The 16588-nt window shown below is 53.2% G+C and overlaps 4 protein-coding genes across 4 annotated transcripts; 1 reads left to right on the forward strand and 3 right to left on the reverse strand.

Annotated features, from left to right (window-relative positions):
• Positions 1–544: 544 nt before the first annotated feature.
• On the reverse strand, positions 545–4796 carry GUITHDRAFT_133893 (hypothetical protein; the record flags this gene model as incomplete). The annotated part of the gene is given in 9 exon segments (XM_005839094.1): positions 545–694; positions 771–847; positions 867–946; positions 1122–1285; positions 1411–2811; positions 2995–3096; positions 3149–3213; positions 3267–3609; positions 3669–4796. The coding sequence occupies 9 exon segments, from the start codon at positions 4794–4796 to the stop codon at positions 545–547; spliced, it is 3510 nt and encodes a 1169-aa protein (XP_005839151.1).
• A 1802-nt stretch (positions 4797–6598) lies between these two features.
• Positions 6599–9478, forward strand: GUITHDRAFT_133894 (hypothetical protein; the record flags this gene model as incomplete). The annotated part of the gene is made up of 1 exon (XM_005839095.1): positions 6599–9478. One exon carries the CDS (start codon positions 6599–6601, stop codon positions 9476–9478), a length of 2880 nt encoding a protein of 959 aa, XP_005839152.1.
• Positions 9479–10887: 1409 nt separating this feature from the next.
• Positions 10888–12496, reverse strand: GUITHDRAFT_150706 (hypothetical protein). Its single transcript, XM_005839096.1, has 8 exons — positions 12172–12496; positions 11759–12124; positions 11589–11698; positions 11472–11545; positions 11259–11331; positions 11176–11210; positions 11075–11132; positions 10888–11021 (listed from the first exon to the last, which is right to left on the reverse strand). The coding sequence occupies exons 1-8, from the start codon at positions 12230–12232 to the stop codon at positions 10905–10907; spliced, it is 894 nt and encodes a 297-aa protein (XP_005839153.1). The 5' UTR covers positions 12233–12496; the 3' UTR covers positions 10888–10904.
• Positions 12497–12919: 423 nt separating this feature from the next.
• GUITHDRAFT_102076 (hypothetical protein) lies at positions 12920–16192 on the reverse strand (the record flags this gene model as incomplete). The annotated part of the gene is made up of 17 exons (XM_005839097.1): positions 12920–13054; positions 13222–13266; positions 13314–13439; positions 13484–13534; positions 13595–13691; positions 13739–13842; positions 13905–13985; positions 14030–14101; positions 14157–14219; positions 14272–14382; positions 14427–14467; positions 14515–14629; positions 14681–14739; positions 15061–15147; positions 15196–15244; positions 15311–15396; positions 15448–16192. 17 exons carry the CDS (start codon positions 16190–16192, stop codon positions 12920–12922), a joined length of 2067 nt encoding a protein of 688 aa, XP_005839154.1.
• Between the last annotated feature and the right edge of the window lie 396 nt (positions 16193–16588).

Genomic DNA, 16588 nt, shown 5'->3' on the forward strand with positions numbered 1-16588 from the left:
TCTCCCTTCTCCCTCCACCCTCCCTCCCTCCTCCTCCTCCTCCTCCTCCTCCTCCTCCTCCTCCTCCTCCTCCTCCCCTCTCCCTCTCAAGTTCAGCTCGCCCTCTCTTCTCTCTCTCTCATCGCGGAAAGAACCGCTGACGGCAGCCTGTCCATCAGCTGAGAACGCCGGGCCCTGAGGTGACAGGAATCCTCCTAGTGGAAGAGAACGAGAGGTGAAGGAAGCGTTTGCTCCGCATGCTCCACTCGCTGACATGCTGGCGGCAGTGAATTCCTTTACATCACCGAGCAATCTACAGGCATGATATACCGTGTATCTGTGGAAGACATCTAAACGCAAACATCTCTCAACTTCTTCCGATCGTCTCGTCTCCCCCTCCTTCGACTTTACCTTTTCCACCTTCTTTGCATCAGGGTCTCTACTTTCCCCTTGCATCTAGCCAGCACCATCCTATCTTCACCCGTCTTCACCTTCTTCTACTCCTGCATCCTTCACCGTCTCAGACTTCACCTCCTCCTCTCAGTCTCCTTCTCCTCCGCATCCTTCAATCCTTGACGAAGTACATCCGTCTCAGCAACTTATCCATCGCACATCTTATCTCGTCGATGTCATCTTGGAAGAAAGAGTTCAAATCCCTCCCAGCTCCCAGCGAGTCTGCCATGGCGCAAACAAAGATCCCGCAAGAGCAGCTGTCCTGTTGCATGGGTATCTGCGACCAGCACATGCTCAGAGAGTCTTCCCTGGTCTCTTGAACCACCACCAGCACGTACCTGTTCGTTCCCCACGTAGTTCTTCTTCCACAGCTCCCTGCTCCATCCCCGCGCGTCCCACTCGTGCTGAACAAACGCTGCCGCAAAGGCGTCAACTCGGCACTCGCATGCTGGCATCCTTGCCTTCCATGACGCTCAGCCACAAGGCAGGAGTCAAGTTCATCGAGTCGTACAACCTGACGAGGTCGCGATCAGTTGCGAGTGAGTGAGGGAGGGAGTGAGTGAGGGAGGGAGTGAGGCAGTGAGGGAGGGAGGGAGGGAGGGAGTGAGTGAGTGAGTGAGGGAGGGAGGGAGGGAGGGAGGGAGGGAGGGGAGGGAGGGGGGGGGTTCGTCCCCGAGAGTTCCACCAACCTTATCGTCAGAGCCTCCAGGTCGACCACTATCATGCTCCAGTGCGTCCCTTCCGCTGCCTTCTTGTCAAACGTCACGTTGACGGGGATGACGACCCGTTGGTAGTGGCTCCACGTTGCAGGATCGAAGCAGCTCCTCAGCTCGCGGTGGATCTCAGTGTCTTTCTGCCATGATCGGGGCGTCAGCACATGCCATCCCACAGCAACTTGGTCGAGTTCTGCGCGTCTTGTCTCACAACAAGGACACGTTTGCACATCACGACATCGAGACGATCGCCTCCCTGTCTCACCTCTCCTGCATTCCTGCCGAGCAGCAACTTGGTGAAGAAGTGCGTCGAAGCGAAGTATGTCCCCCTTCGTCCATCGCTCGTGGCGCTCGATTCCGGAGCAGCAGCCGTTGCTCCAGGTCTCTTCCCCTCCCGCAAGATCAGCAGCTGTAAGTAAGCATCGATGATCTGGTCCTTCAACCAGCGGCCAGGCAGCAGTCCCTTCAGGTCCTCCTCTCTCAACTCCACGGTCGTGATCTTGTTCTTCAGTCCCCCCTCCTGCAATGCTGCTACCAGCATCCCCCTCGTATACTTCAGGCTCCCCACCCACTCCTGCAGGAACAGACAACTCGAAGAATCACCAGAGTCCCAGTCCATTCCTGCTCCCGCCGTCCAGTCCCTTCCTACCAACCCCATCCTGTCTATTCCCTCTGCCTCCCTACCCACAGCACCATCCGCATCCAGCAAGTCAGCCGTTCGCTTCCTCCCCTGAGATTCTTGAGCCCGTCCTGCAGCCTCCTCTTCCTCCTCCTCCTCCTCCTCCTCCTCCTCCTCCTCCTCTCGGTTCTCTCCCTTCTCCTTCGCTCCACCGTACGGGCAGGTTCGAGCATTGTGCCCCACGTACCCGCACTTGCTGCACCTGTTAAATCTCCTTCCTTCATACTGCTCCTCTTCTAGATCTGCCACTACCTGACTGCGCCTCTTTCGGATGCGGATCCGAGGTTCGCCAGGACGCGCCCGCGTACGTCGAGCCTGGTACTTGGGGTGGTGGTAGCCTCCTCTGCTGGGCACTGTAACATCCTTCATGCTCGGAATGTACCCCAGAAGAGACTCAGGATCCTCCACTGCCTTGATCAGCGACTGACACAACCAGACTTCGTCGTAGAGCTGCTGGACCAACTTCCCTCCCCCCCGCTCCCCGCGCTCCTCTCGCATCCGTTGGAACGCCGCAATGGCATGCGAGCAAGGCCTGGTGGTCAGCTGCCAGTGCGTGCAGGAGCAGAACTTGTCCGACAGGTTGACGTTGAAAGTCTCTGACGAGCCGTCGTCCATGGTGGATCGGATGCGAACTAACTTGGGGCAGGAAGCACTCCCGACCACCTGCAGCCTGGGATAGATCCTCTCGTTCTCCCTGTACTCCTTGGCAATGTCGTCTGAGACGAAGATCGCCTCCTCCCCCGCCTCCATCTTGAGCAGGATGTTGGAGTACAGCTCATGGATCCTCTGCAGCGAGCTCATCCAAACCTCCGCCATTGCCTGGAAGAAGTTGAGGGGGTGCGAGGTCTTGCCCATGGCGGCCCGGAGTCTCGGGTCCTGTCGCTCAGTGAAATGAATCTTTCGGATCCCATACGTCCTCACAGCCTTGATGGTGACCGAGCTCCCTTCCTCGTCTGTCACTGGGACCTTGGCCAACGCGTACGTGGCCTGGAAGCAGCCGTCCCGGTCAGACTTGTCACAGTACCGGGGGAGAGGAGGAAGAGGAGGAAGAGGAGGAAGAGGAGGAAGAGGAGGAGGTGGTGGTGGTGGTGGTGGTGCTGGAGGAGGAGGAGGGTCAGGACGTGGACAAGGACGTGGACAAGGAAGGGGAGAGGATTCGGAGCAGCGTACCCAATGGATGGGAGCTATGCTCTGGATGTACTTCACGGCACTACCGTTCTGCTGTGCGAGCAGGTCGAGAGCATCTTGAAAGTCCTTGACAGTCCTCGCGGCCTGCCGGGCCTCAACTGTCAGCCCAAGGAGCGGCCGGCAGCAGTATATCCACCTGAGCCCTTAGGACGAGCGCCTCCTGGGACGTGATGCCCGATTGGAGCAGCGGCTCCTTGCAGTCTACTCCAACAAACGCTTCACACTTCCCACACCACCCTCCTCACTCGGTTCACCTTCACAGTGCCTCCGCAAGCTGGACAGAAGATGGCGCCCGCAGTACACGACGTCAGCATGCGGCAGCGACTTCTCGACCCCTTCTAGAATGCCAGAGCCCCTGTCGGTCAGGATTGTCAGGCTCCCCGAGCTAGGGGCCAGCCAAGGGCCCAGCGTCGATCGTTTCAACTCCTCCCACATGAAGCACGCGTTCTCCGTGGTGCCGCCTTCTACAATCTCTTCCTCAGTCTTCCAGCTCGGAAACACGCCCACAGCTGCTGGAAGGATTGTTCCGTCGGGCAGATAGGCTTCTATCACCATGGCCCTTCCGGAGAACCAGCGGTGGCCGAAGGTACAGAAGTTCTAGGAGGTCGAGTCAGCGACCAGGGGCGAGAGGAAGGAGGAGCAAGCATCACAGTTACCTGACCGAGCAGCCGCAGCCCGCACTGCTGGACCAGGTGGAGTACCGTTCCGTTGGCGAAGAAAGTCCGTCGGAACACAACCTTGGAGTCATCGGGAACTTCGGGCAAGGGAGGCTCTGCGACAAACACGCTGCCTTTGTTGAGCTTGACGTACTCCGACATCCAGGATGGAAGCACCTTGAAAGAGTCCTTGTAGTCTTGCCACGAACCGAGCTCAATCTGTTGGCGGGCGTCGTAGATCACGTCGAGGGTAGCGCTAATGTTGTACTCCGTTTCCAGCTTAGCTTGCAGCTCCTTGGCAGTCAGACGGTCACCTCGGCCGCTTCCTCCCACGTCGTCGGACTCCATGGTCTCCACCAGGGAGCGGAAGGACTTGTTCTGCAACAGGAAGGAGGTAGTGGCCTTGGCTCGCGACTCGCACACTGTCGCATCGTGGCACATGTTGCTCCTCTTCGCATCGATCCAGAAGAAGGAATCGGCGGGATCCATAGTCCGCTTCTTCCTGATCAGCAGGAAGTACTTACACTCTGGGGAGGTACACCTGATGTTGTATCCCCGCATGCCGTGCATGCCGGTCACGTGGCTGGCCACTTGCCTGTTGCCATGCTTCATATTGATCTCCTTGATATAGGCGGTGCAGTCCGGCCTCCGTTTCCACTTGCGACCCTGAAAGAAGGCAGCGTGATCGAGCGTTTCTGTCGAACTCTCCTCCCGCTGCTGCGCTTCCTCGAGCGGGTTTCTCTGCTGCTCCGAGTATCTCCTCTGCAAGACCTCCGTGCCGGAAGGCGGGTCCTCGTCCAACACTAAAACGTCCGAACTGTCATCATCATCCGTATCCTTTGCGATGCTTTGGTGGGTCTGACCTTCCAGTCCCGCTTGCTGACCCCTGTCAGCGTCGATGGTGGCTTGCATGTCTCTGCGACGGACATTCGACGGCACAATGGTCCGATACAAACGTGCGACGGGGTCACCTATCCCTTCCTCCGGCGAGTACTTCCAGCAGCACTGGGCATATCCATGCTCGATCAACCCGATGATCGGCATCGTCGCTTCTATACACAACTCCTCGCGCAGGCGGGCGACCATCACATGTAGATGCGGCACCTCCTCCTGCTCAGCCGCCTCCATGGCAGATTTGAGGAGCCCTAAAAACTAACAGGAATATTATGAAGCTGCAGTACAACGAGCCAGTACCGCATAGTGTATTTATCCCCTACTACCTCTAATCTTGTACCGCACTTATTTAATTACCCTCCAAAACAGTTACAAGCCGTTTCAAAACGTCTTCCTTCCAATCTCGATTCCCCACTAGATTTACTCAAAGTTAAGTTAAAGATCAGTACGAGGACCAACAATCGTCCTGACCCCTGACTTGAGTAATAATTCAACGGAGAATCCCGAGTCACCGCCCTCCAACCCACGGGCCTCGGAGCAAAAGATATTTTCCGGCCGGAGGTACATTTCTTTTATACCTTTATATATTTTATACTCACTTTTTTGGAGCTCATGTGCGCATGTGCCCCGGAAGGCCCATGACTCAAAATCTCGCCGATAGGGACCCCCTCATCTCCCTTTGACCACCCCCATGTTTTATAGGCTCGGAACATAGGCTCCGCACGGAGCCTCCGGGCAATGGTGCTAAAAGCAATGCGCCGTGCCATCGGGCGATATTTCGGAAATGGCCGGTTCCTGCTCGACTGACAACCCCAGGGGTCGTCAAACTCGTAGGTTATTAGTGGGGTGGTAACTTCTTCGGGAGGCGGCCGAAACAGAACGTTTCGGTTGACCCCTGTAGTCACAAGCGGATGAATCCGAAAAAGGAGATATTCGATACCCAGGTACAGAAAACAGAAAATCGATTTTAAACATTTTCCTCCGGTACTATGAGTTTTACTCAAGTAATCCTGTTCTTGTCTTGGAATTATTTCAAATTATTCATGATAGTTTCAATTGTTCCAGCGAACAAACCTGACTTTTCTCCGAATACTGATGCTACAGTGACGTGATTTGCTGACGCACCACAAGATATGATCATTATAATCCTCTACCGAGACTCCGAAGACACCTACCCCACCCATTCTGTCCTGATGTTTGCTGTACAGAGACCTCCTTCAAATGGCGATAGATCTATGATATGGCAAATCATGTACTTCCTTCAATTATGAAATATCTGACCTCCATTGTTCTTTCAACGCTGTGTCCCCAATGAACGTCAGGAGGGGTACCAAACATGTTTGAAATCAAGGGCATCGGATGCTCCGATTGCCCTACCATGAAAAGTACCTACCTGCGGACCCTTTCCCCTTGTCTACCCGTACTTATCAGTCTAAATACCCCACCCTAATCACCAAGATTCCACTACCACCCCGTACCTTTGAAAAATCACGATTTTTTTAACTTATCACCTCTCATTTGGAAGTTTGACGACTACCCCCACCCTCAACGACGCAAAAACACCCCTGTCCACCCCACCCTCGGAAAATCTTGGTACCGCACCCTCTCATGTCAGCGTATCGTGCTGTTTACCACACGAAATGACCACCCACCCCTTGACACCCACTTAGTATGATCGTGTGCTTCCAAGACACCCCCACCACCTCTTGTGTGATATCCATCTTTTGGACCCACCCCTCATCGTGATATCCACCATGTCTCTCAATATCCGTACCCTACCCGTTTCTATCCTCCCTATTGACTTCCATCTGTACCCCAACCCCTTCCTACCCTGCCCCCGTCCCCCCTTCCCGCCCTGCGTGCACTCGCATACCTGTCCTTGCTCCTCCTCCTCCTCCTCCTCCTCCTCCTCCTCCTCCTCCTCCTCCTCCTCCTCCTGCTCCTGCTCCTGCGCCGCTGGACCTTCAATATCCCGTCTTCTCCATTCCAGCCTCGTATCTGTGCGGCGAGGTTCTCTCGGCGGGTATTTTGCGATCATGTCTCCTGCAAAGAAGCAGCGAACGGAGCAAGCTGAGGAGCTGGCATCTTCTGAAGGATCGTATTCCTCTTCGCCCATGTACGAAGATGAGGGAGAGGAGTCTTTTCCGATGGCGGCAGAGAGTGGGGAGCGAGTGCCGTTTTTCCACCGGTCACCCTCATCTCCGGAACAACAGGCTGCCTCACAATCTCCTGTGGAATGGGAATCGCACAAAAGAGATGTTGCGTTTGATCAGGCGACTAAAGTAGAGGACGTGGGAACAGCTCACGTCAGTGACTTTGCAAGCGATGATCCTAGTGTGAAGGACCAGCAGTTTCCGCTCCTCCGCAATTGTTTTGACTCGTTTGATGAGTTTGACTTCAGTTTTAGTGATGATCTCGAGAGAATGCTGGCGTTTGCTCTTGGCACGCATTCGAGAGCAGGAAACAACTCTTTTGTACGACTTCTTAACAGCAATGTGCTGCAAATGATTCTATGCTGCGAGCTCACGATTGGTCCAACAAGATATTACAAAACTCTCAGGAGTGCTTTGTCGTGTGGGTCAGCGAAGTGCGCAGCTTTGGTCAAAATCTATGTTGATCCCGGTCTGCACATGCTGGAGGCGGAGGCAGAGGTCAAAGAGCCAACTCGTCTCATCATTCGGAGTCTGGCGCCACCTGAAGCGTCAGGAGAGAAAACAGTGTTCTCTAGCTTGCAGGGTCGGCCGCTTCTGCGAGTGTCATGTTCCGATGCTAAGGTGCACGTCAGCGATGTAGACTTTATCTTCAGACACGATGGACCTTCTACCACGGACTTGAAGCAGAGGTGTATTTGGGTTACAGAGGGCAAGCTGTTGCTACAGCGCTGTGGCATCACCTCGGATACTGGGATTGGAATCTGTGTTCTGAGGAGTGGCGTGGTTCGAGTTGATCAATGCGAGATTTCAAACTGTGGGTTTGTTGGTATCGCATCCGCGCAGGGGGGGGTTGCAGAAATCGTGAACAGGTGTAAGATTTCGGGCAACAGACATTTTGGTGTCCTTGCAACCGACTCAGGATCTTCGTCGATGATACAAGATAGTGAATTCACTGGCAATGGTACTTATGGTATCGGTGTTGGGGCAGGGGGGCAGCTCAAGGCTTTGAACTGTGAGATTTCGAACAATCAAGTTGGAATAATTTCGAAAGGCTTCGGTTCGCATGTAAGCCTTCGTGATTGCAAGATAAACAGGAATAGTAGAATCGGTGTCGGCGTCAGGGAAGGTGCATCAGCCATGGTGCAAGGCTGCCAAATGCAAAGGAATCTGTATGGTGCTTGTGTTTCGAACTACGAGTCAATCATTTCATTGCACAAGAGTGATTTGAGCGAGAACCTTACTCATGGACTTGGTGCAAGCGATGGTGGGACTGCGGAAGCATTCTTTTGCACGATGCAGGGCAACCAAGTTGGTGTGGTTTCAAAGGGTCAGGGCTCAACAGTTCTGCTTAATTCATCCAAAGCAAACAAAAATCTTCGGATTGGTGTTGGCATTCGTGAAGCTGGCAAGGCAAAGTGTGTCCAGTGTGAGATGGTTGAGAACCAGTATGGGGTCTGTGCATTGAATTATGGCGCATCAGTGTCCTTATTGAAATGTGTAGCAAGCCAGAATGAGCGCTATGGTCTGTCATCCAGTGATGGGGGGTTTGTCCAAGCAACAGATTGCCTCTTCGAGAACAATTTACAACTTGGTATTGGTGCATGGCATTCGGAGTCGCGGGTAGTTCTGGTCAGGTGTACAGCAAGAAGGAATGGTCGCACCGGACTTGCATCAAGAGTCGGAAGTAACGTTGTAGCAACAGATTGTGCTTTCAATTCGAATCAACAATTTGGGGTGTATGTGTCTGGGGAAAGCTCTGTAATCACTTTGAAGAATTGTGCAGCAAACTCAAACGGACTGTATGGAGTCGGTTGTAGTGAGGGCGGTCTTGCACAGGCAGCAGATACGGTGCTGGACAAGAATCAGCAGGCAGGTGTGGTGGCGAAGGATGCCGGGTCTGCCGTAGCCCTAAGAAATTGCAATGCCAGCTCAAATGGTCGCATTGGTGTTGCTGCGATAGTTGGAGGGCATGTCGAAGCCGTTGGTTGCACTTTAAAACACAACGAAAGGGTTGGTATTGGGGCTTGGCATGCAGGCTCAAAGGTCACTCTATTGAAGAGCGAGGCTTCTGAGAACGGAGCAACAGGAATCAGTGCGATCGATGGTGGTGTGTTGCGTGCTGTGGAATGCAGCGTCATTGCGAACAGGAGAGTTGGGGTGGTTGCAAGGGATGGAAATTCAGTGATTTCGATGCACAAATGCATTTCGAACAGGAATGGTCGGATAGGTGCAGGTGCGAGAGGGCAGGGAAGTATCGAAGCTGTCGAATGCTTTCTCAGCGACAACGTCCAATCCGGCGTGGTTGCTCAAGACGAGGGATCAAAAGTAGCGCTGGTACAATGTTCTTTGGAAGGGAATGGCAGCTTTGGCATTTCAGTTCGCTCTGGTGGACTTGCTGAGATGGTGAGCTGCATGATTCGAAACAACATGTGTGCAGGAGCGTACGCTTGCCATGTTAACTCACGTGTTGCAATGTGGTGGTGCAACACTCTCGACAACGGTCCTACCGTACTGAACTCCCGGGATGGCTGTGTGGTCAAGATTTTTGATTCTCCGTTACAAGGCAGCTACAAGGTGATTCAAGATACCCCATGCGACATGGAAGGTGCTGCGTCTCTGGGATGTCAAAGCAGCGTGGTCGACCTCGCGTACCCTGAGTTTGTCCATTCTTACCAGATCTCCGGCAAGTCTCATTCCAAGTTGATATATGACGCGTTCTTCCGAATACTGCAAGAGAATTTTCAACGCGTGGGTGTCAAGTAGTTAAGATAGTTGAGAATTAATTCTTCATAAATTCTTTCTGGAGCTTCACGATTGGCAACCCTTCAATGAACTACGCTTTATCAGTTGCTTAATGGCTGCATGTCATTGCTCGGCCTGAGGCGGCGGCGCTTCAAGTCTCTCAGAGTCTGGCCGCCCAGTGAGGCCGCACGCGGCCGACGACACGGCGGCGGGCCGCTGCCGGCCGGGCCGGCGGGCCGGCGCGCAGCCCGGATCATAGGCAGTGGGCCGCTTTTACTCTCCATAGAACTTGTGACTTGGCATCAAGCCCCGGGCCGCTCGGACAGCCGCTCAGGGCCGGGCCGCACTGTAGTCGGACCAACCGGCCGTTTACTCAACCGGCAGTACTCCCAAGTTGCCAGTGACGGTCAGAGTGACGGTCCCGGGCCGGCGCGGATGTTCGCACCGGTCGAATCTCACAAATGGTGGGGTAGTTTCGGGCCTAGAAGGTGGGGTGATCGCCACCATTTACGAGAGTAGGGTGAATAAATGATCATATGGGGGGTAGTGGGGAAGGAGGGGGTACATAACGGGTACAAGCGGGGATGAGGTCAAAGTCCGATGACTCCTGAGGAACTGCGAAGAGGCAGTGCGAAGAGCCATTCTGACGAGGGGAACCAAGGGGGTAGGGGTACAAAAGATGGGGTATTTCTTGCAATAACCCGTATTTATGAGGTCCAATATCTCTAATAAGTGACGGGTATTATGCATAAAGAGTGGGTGATGGTTGTAAGGTTGCTGTTCCGGGTAGGGTAGGGTTTGAGGGTATAAAAAGAACAGCCAACAGGCAAAGCTCAACGCGGCCCGACCGGTGAGCATGGACGCTGCAGGATGTGTTGATGCATGGAGACGTACTTTGGGGTTGAGAAGAACAAAGCAACATCATTGAATGATCTTGATATGCTCTATGTTATTGCGGCTCATAGATTTTAGAGTTGATGGAGGTGAACTTCACTGTGTTTTATGCATATGTCATGGTTCAGTGTTGTTTGATTTCAGTGTTGTTTGAAATCTACGTTGTCCATCACTGTAAGATAGCATTACTGACATTTTCCTGCAGAAATGTTCTCCCAGACCAAGCAGCAGACCTCCCAGCTCTGGATGTGGCGCATGGAGTACCTCCACCACGAGCAGCGTCCCCTCTACTTCGGTGAATGGTTCTAAGCAGTGACAGTTGTCTTTCTGCAATTGTAGCTATCTCTCATTTTATTCGTTAAAAATGAATAACATTCACTGAGAAATGCATGATGTGAAGTGATGTGCAAAAACTAATGTATACCTCTGTGTTCACTATTTGCATTTATCTGTTAAACTGGCTGGATACATGCCATCCGCTCCAGAACACAAGTGCAGACTCACTCTTACGAAGGTGTATGCAACGATATAGTTGTCTGGTACAGTTCTTTCTTTACTCCCAGTAGTTGACACCGCCGCATCTATCATAGAGGCATGCTTGCTCTGGGTCTGACGCATTAGAAATCATCCTCTCAGCAAAGGGCTTCAGTTCGCCATCATCCTTCCAAACCTGGCAAAAGACAGCGTCACAAGGAACATGCTGTTGGACAGGCATTTGCTCACCTTCGGGTAGTTATGGGATGCATCGGGAACCCACGACTTGTAGTTGTGAGGGGCAAACCTGCAGGCGTGTCAAGTGAAGCATGCGCACCCGGGAGCCAAACCCTGAAGTAGCTGCTTCCGAGTACCCACAGACAGCCTGCCATACTCCCATCACTATAGCGTTTCGATGCAGCTGATGGTGAACCGGTCCAGCGGAGGCAAACTGGGGGTCGTCAGGGTCCATTCCTGGCCTCCACAGGCCCGTGGGTTGCACATAGCTGGTACCATGAGCATGGAGAAGGAAGCGAGAGGAGAGCAGAGAAACAGAGGAGGACAGGAGGAGGGAGGAACAGGAGGAGGGAGTAGATGCAAGACAAGAAAATTAGTGGGGGAAACGAACCGAACAAGTGCTGCTCACGGTACGGCCGTTCCTGGGATGGGGGCCATTGCCCGGTAGGTTCCGTTCTTTCTCCTCTCCTCCTCATGAATCGCCTGGAAAAGACATCAGACGAGGGCGAGGTGGTTGCGCACTTGCCCATTGAGGTTTCTCGGTTTCTTGCAGCAAACGGTCCAACAAAGCACTATGAGTCGCTTGCTTGCTCGGGCCCCTCACCACTACGCTCTCCAGGTACTCCTTGCTGATCCCTGTCAACGACAGCGCAGTCAAACATTGCAGGTCAAAGGAGGGTCAAGAGGAGGCCCAACCGAAGTTGGTCATGGTCTGTGAATAATTGGTACTTTCGCCGGTCATGCTCCTGTTTAATGCCAGGCTCTGGAGGGCCTCTTGAAGCTCTTTCTTTTCTTCTTCTTCAGCCTTGGACTTAGTCGTATTGATGAACTCATCAGAATCACTGGAGTCCCAGCTGAAAGTGTCTTGCTTCTCCTTTGCTGGTTCCACAAAGTTCTCTTCGTCGCTACGTTCGTATTCTCCCTCCTTCCATTCGTGCAACATCCACTTTTCACTCTTGTAGACGTCACTTCCGGCCCCGCGTAATGTCAACGCCCTCGTTACATGAAACGATCTCAAGTGTATGCTGAAAGCATCATTCACAAAGATGGCAGAAAGCGACGCTGTGGTAAGAATCAGCGATCGTTTCAGAGCTGCGAGCCTTGCTTACCATAAAATATCAGTCGACACACTCCAAGGTTCGTCATTGACTTATGTGATTTCTTCAACATTGGTTTGGTTGACCCGAATTTCTTTCACCTAATCCAGCATGCAAGGAAAGAACTTCCACTGTCGAACAGGATATCCGGAAACCAACGAGCCTCAAACTAGATCAAGGAGGATGAGAACCCTTTACCTCCTTCGAGCGCACGTTCGAACCTGCTGTCCTCAGCAACCGTTTGCTTAGCCCTCCGTCCTCTCGCTCTCCATCGCGCTCTTCACCTCAGCTCCGCACACAACCACAACATACGCGGCAGCGATGCACCTTCCGGGCTGGAAATGCAACTGAGGGGGGCCTGGTCGAACTTGGGAGACAAGCCTGGGTGACGGGCCCGGGGACCGGGCCCCACTGTAGTCCGGGCGGGCCACCGGGTCGGCAACCCGCGAGGCGGCCTGCAATAATAACTCTCACTGTCAAGTTGCTGGGGTCCGCCTCTATCGCGCAGAATCATTTCGTGCCAATAGCCAACCGGCCCCGGCGCGAGAGATGATTTCTTTGCTGCCAGCCTGAGTGAATCCATAGAACACTGTGACACCGTATGCCACCGGTGGCAAAATCAAAGAAATTTGTGCTGGGCAGGAGTTGAAAAGGGCAGCCTGGACAGTCACGATGCCAGCCATGATCACTGAACTTGATTTATGTGGTCATTCGTAAGTTTCTATTCGCCGTCTGCTAGGCCTGGTGCCCAGCTACAGCGTTAAGCTAGCGGATCTGTCGGCTTCCCTGTCGACTCGTCGATCCATGCTTCCCCGTTCCACACGATGCGCTTGCCGTCCTTGACCCTGTACGTCCCAGGGGAGAACCTGATCCCGGTATGCCAGTTGACACCGGCCTAGCATACTTCATCTCAGCCAAGAAGAAGAAGAGGCAACAAAGGGCAGGAAGGAGACAGGAAACGAAGCAAAGGAGGAGGAAACTTGAAGATTGGCGCAGAGGAGGAGCAGACGAGATGAGAGGAGTGATGAGGGTGTGGGGTACGCTGGAAGCAACAAGGGATACCTGCGTGCCAGACTCGAACTTGAACTGCTCAGTCAGTTCCATCACCTACAAATAGGAGGTGAGGCATGAAGGCAAAAGGGAGGGAGTTCAACCTCCCCAAAGTGAGCGTTCCTCTTCTGCTGGTTGGCCCACCCCGACAGCTCGTGGGTCCAATGCACCAGGAAGTGGAACGGCAGGACGGCGAACTTGAACTGCTTGTAGAAGAGGCTGAGCACGTGCTGGGGCAGGAATCAGACGCGAGAATCGCACTGCAAAACGTCACCTGGGCCTTGTCGTTGCCGTAGTGGATGAATCTCTCGTCGAAGAACGGCATCTGCCATGAGCAAGCGAGCTCAGCTCCCCGCACTGATTCAGCAAGCTCTCTCAGAGGTACCGAGGAAGTAGCCCCTAGCAGGTAAGGCTCGCACGGCCAGCGGTAGTCTGCGAGATAGGACTGGGTGGCATTGTACCAGGCATCGTAGTTGAGGCAGCTGCACCAGTTTCCATAACTACGTGACTGCTCAATCCTCCTCCTCACCTGAACGCTGGCCAGAACTCATCCTTTCCTGAAAGAATTGGCTTTATCTTGGCAGCTCGTAGCAGCGTCATCAGATCGTCCTTGTCCACAGGAAACTGAGTCTCCTGCTCCCCGGCGTCAACAAAAGTGAAGAGGTCGCGAGGAAGCGGCAATCTGCATGCCACACCGTAGAGGCTGCTGCCCCAACACCCTGGAAGGCAGGGATCGTGAAGACATGGTTCTTGGACATCACCCGAAGGACGTTGATCTTGCATGCTATCAACTGCTGGCGGCGAGGACAGGAGATGAAACCTGAGATTGCAGCGACTTGTAGAATCCCGGGTCAGGGATAAGGTCGATGTCGAGGAGGAAAACAAAAGTAGACTGCAACAGTCCAGTCACGGCAAGAAGGGATAGGGGTCCAACCCCTCTGACAAACCTTGACAGTTTCCAAGGCCAAGTTTCTGAGAATATTTGCCGGGTACGTGGTGGCATCCCTTGCCTTGAAGCAAGGAGAGTCAGTGAGGGAACCAAATGCAGGGAGCAAAGATCACATTGGCCAATATCAAGTGATAGTTCTTCCTTCCCTCGACGTCAAGAGCCTTCACAAATCGATCGACAAGCTCCTTCTCTTCCAGCTTGTTCCGAATATAGATACAGGCAACCTGTAGACCAGTCATTGCTTCCCAATCGGAGCATCATCATCGACCATCGGCCCTGCCCATCGCCTGAAGTAACTTTGCAGACGATCTTACAGAAACATCAGAGAACAGACGAGAGAACTGAAATGACGATACCAAGTCGATCCACGGTGAGATGGGTGCTGATGGAGATATCGTCTCCTGACATTATCCCTCCTCCAGTCCTCACGTCCATCTCCCCAATGAACTGCTCCCGTGGAACCCGAGACATCTGCGGGGCCGAGGCGTCACTTGATAGCTTCGTAGGTAGCTACTGCTAGACCTTGCTGATCGCAGCTTCGTCGGGTCGCTTTCCTACTTGTCGCATTTTCCCTCCTGACTCTGCAGGTGCAGGTCAGCACCCACTCGATGAGACAACATGAAGCCGACCTGAGGCCCCTCCCTGCATCTGGTTTCCAACAGCATTATCCTGGCCAATCACCCGGAGATCGGAGGAGGAGGACGAGGAGGACGAGGAGGATAAAGAAGAGGGAGAGAGGGAGGATGGAGAGAGGGAGGATGGAGAGAGGGAGGATGGGGAGAGGGAGGACGGCGAGAATGAAGAATATGGTGACATCTTGTTTGATGATTCTTGCCCTCCAATTGAATTTCCAGCAAGGCTAATGGAAGGAAGCAGCCCTGGTTGCTGCAAATTTTCCTTACGAAGTTCTTCTTGCTTAGCCTGCACTGCTTGTGCACCGGAGCTTGAAATCGAGCTTCCCATCCCCTTGTAGCGATCAAGACCCCAAGCTGGTGGAACTCATCACTCGTTTGCTCAGTCCCATTGAGTTTCCTCACCAGCAGCATCCGGACTACCACTCGCTTTTGCCGGCACATTGAAGATCTCCTGCAGTGGTTAGTGAGCTTGTTCGAACACCTATCTGATGTAAGATAGCTTTCATGTAACACGTACCTTCTTCTCTACTGCAGCATCCTTAGCAGGAATAGGGTTCCACTCAATCGGCCATGGATCATTATTCCACACAAATCTCTTCACCTCTACGATAAACAGCTTAAGCAAGTGTCTTAAGAATAGTGAATTTTTCTTACCTCTACCTTGATACATCAAACGTCTGGCAACATCCTGATTGAAAGAGAAGAAAACAGCTTCTGCCGAAGCTCGATGTACGAATTTCTGGACATTCACTTTACCATCATGCCACCACACCTCCCAGTCTTCCGCTGCCGCTGCCGCTGGCAACGCAACTTTGTCTTTGAGCAGGTTCTCCAGCTTGTCCGGGTCCAGGGTGAGTTGCTTCTCAAGAGGCTTGAGATTGGCAGCTTGCACACGCTTCAGGTCCTGCTCGAAGTGAAAGTATTCCTGCGTAGGCCTCTGCGAGATCAGCCTTGTCGTGTTCCCCAGCAGTCTCATGTTGAGATTCGGAGCTGAAAGGATCTGGTTGTGCCGGAACGCTATCGCCGAGTCATCGATCTTCCTGTCGGCAGCTGCTGAAGAGCCTTCAGCCGACGATTTCGATTGAAGCGGTGCCCCCTCTCCGTACAGGTAATCGTTTCCCCTGATCGAAGGAGCTCGAGCAGCCATGCTCGCGACTGAAGGATAGTTTCTCGCAGGTTGCTGAGCAGCAGGATCCTTTTTGGAAGCCTTCTGAGCCACAGCTCCTTCCACCTTCATGACTTCCGAATTCAGAATGGACCGCCTGATCTCCTCCTCTGTTTGAATGAGGTTTGCACGTTTGCTTTGCAGGTTATGTAACTCGTTCGAATAATACAGCAGTGATATCAGTGTCAGCAGCTCCATCACCGCAACCACCACAACCCCGCTCCGCACGTTCATGGTTGCGCGTTTTCGCAATCCTTCAACTACTATAGAGCATGTTTCATCTTCCGCATCCGGTTTGATTCCACCTTTGTTCCGATCGAGCTATCCGTCATGCTCTTGTACAGTTTGGATCAGGGTCCATGACAGCAGTAAGAAATAATGATTCCTTGCTACTAAAAATGTTTGTTGGTCACCTAATCTTCTTGTATACAACTACCTTCCTCCTCCTCTCCTCTCCTCTCCTCCTCTCCTCTCCTCTCCTCTCCTCTCCTCTCCTCTCCTCTCCTTTGAACTTTCTCATTCCCTCATGACTTTCCCCATGCGAACACTCGCCACGCAAATCTTTCCGCAAACAGTTCACGACCACCCCACCCACACTCTCCCCATGAAATACCCCAATGAGTACCGAAA

This window comes from Guillardia theta (assembly GCF_000315625.1).
Source record: "Guillardia theta CCMP2712 unplaced genomic scaffold GUITHscaffold_9, whole genome shotgun sequence".
NCBI lineage: Eukaryota > Cryptophyceae > Pyrenomonadales > Geminigeraceae > Guillardia > Guillardia theta.

Bases quoted from the DNA above. Each gene is read 5' to 3' on its own strand.
- GUITHDRAFT_150706 (XM_005839096.1), bottom strand. From the start codon at position 12,232: ATGTTGAAGAAATCACATAAGTCAATGACGAACCTTGGAGTGTGTCGA. The intron at 11,211-11,258 runs GTTCACCATCAG...GGAGTATGGCAG, and splicing joins AGTTTGCCTCCGCTGGACCG to GCTGTCTGTGGGTACTCGGA. The intron at 11,133-11,175 runs GTTTGGCTCCCG...ACACGCCTGCAG, and splicing joins TCGGAAGCAGCTACTTCAGG to GTTTGCCCCTCACAACTACA.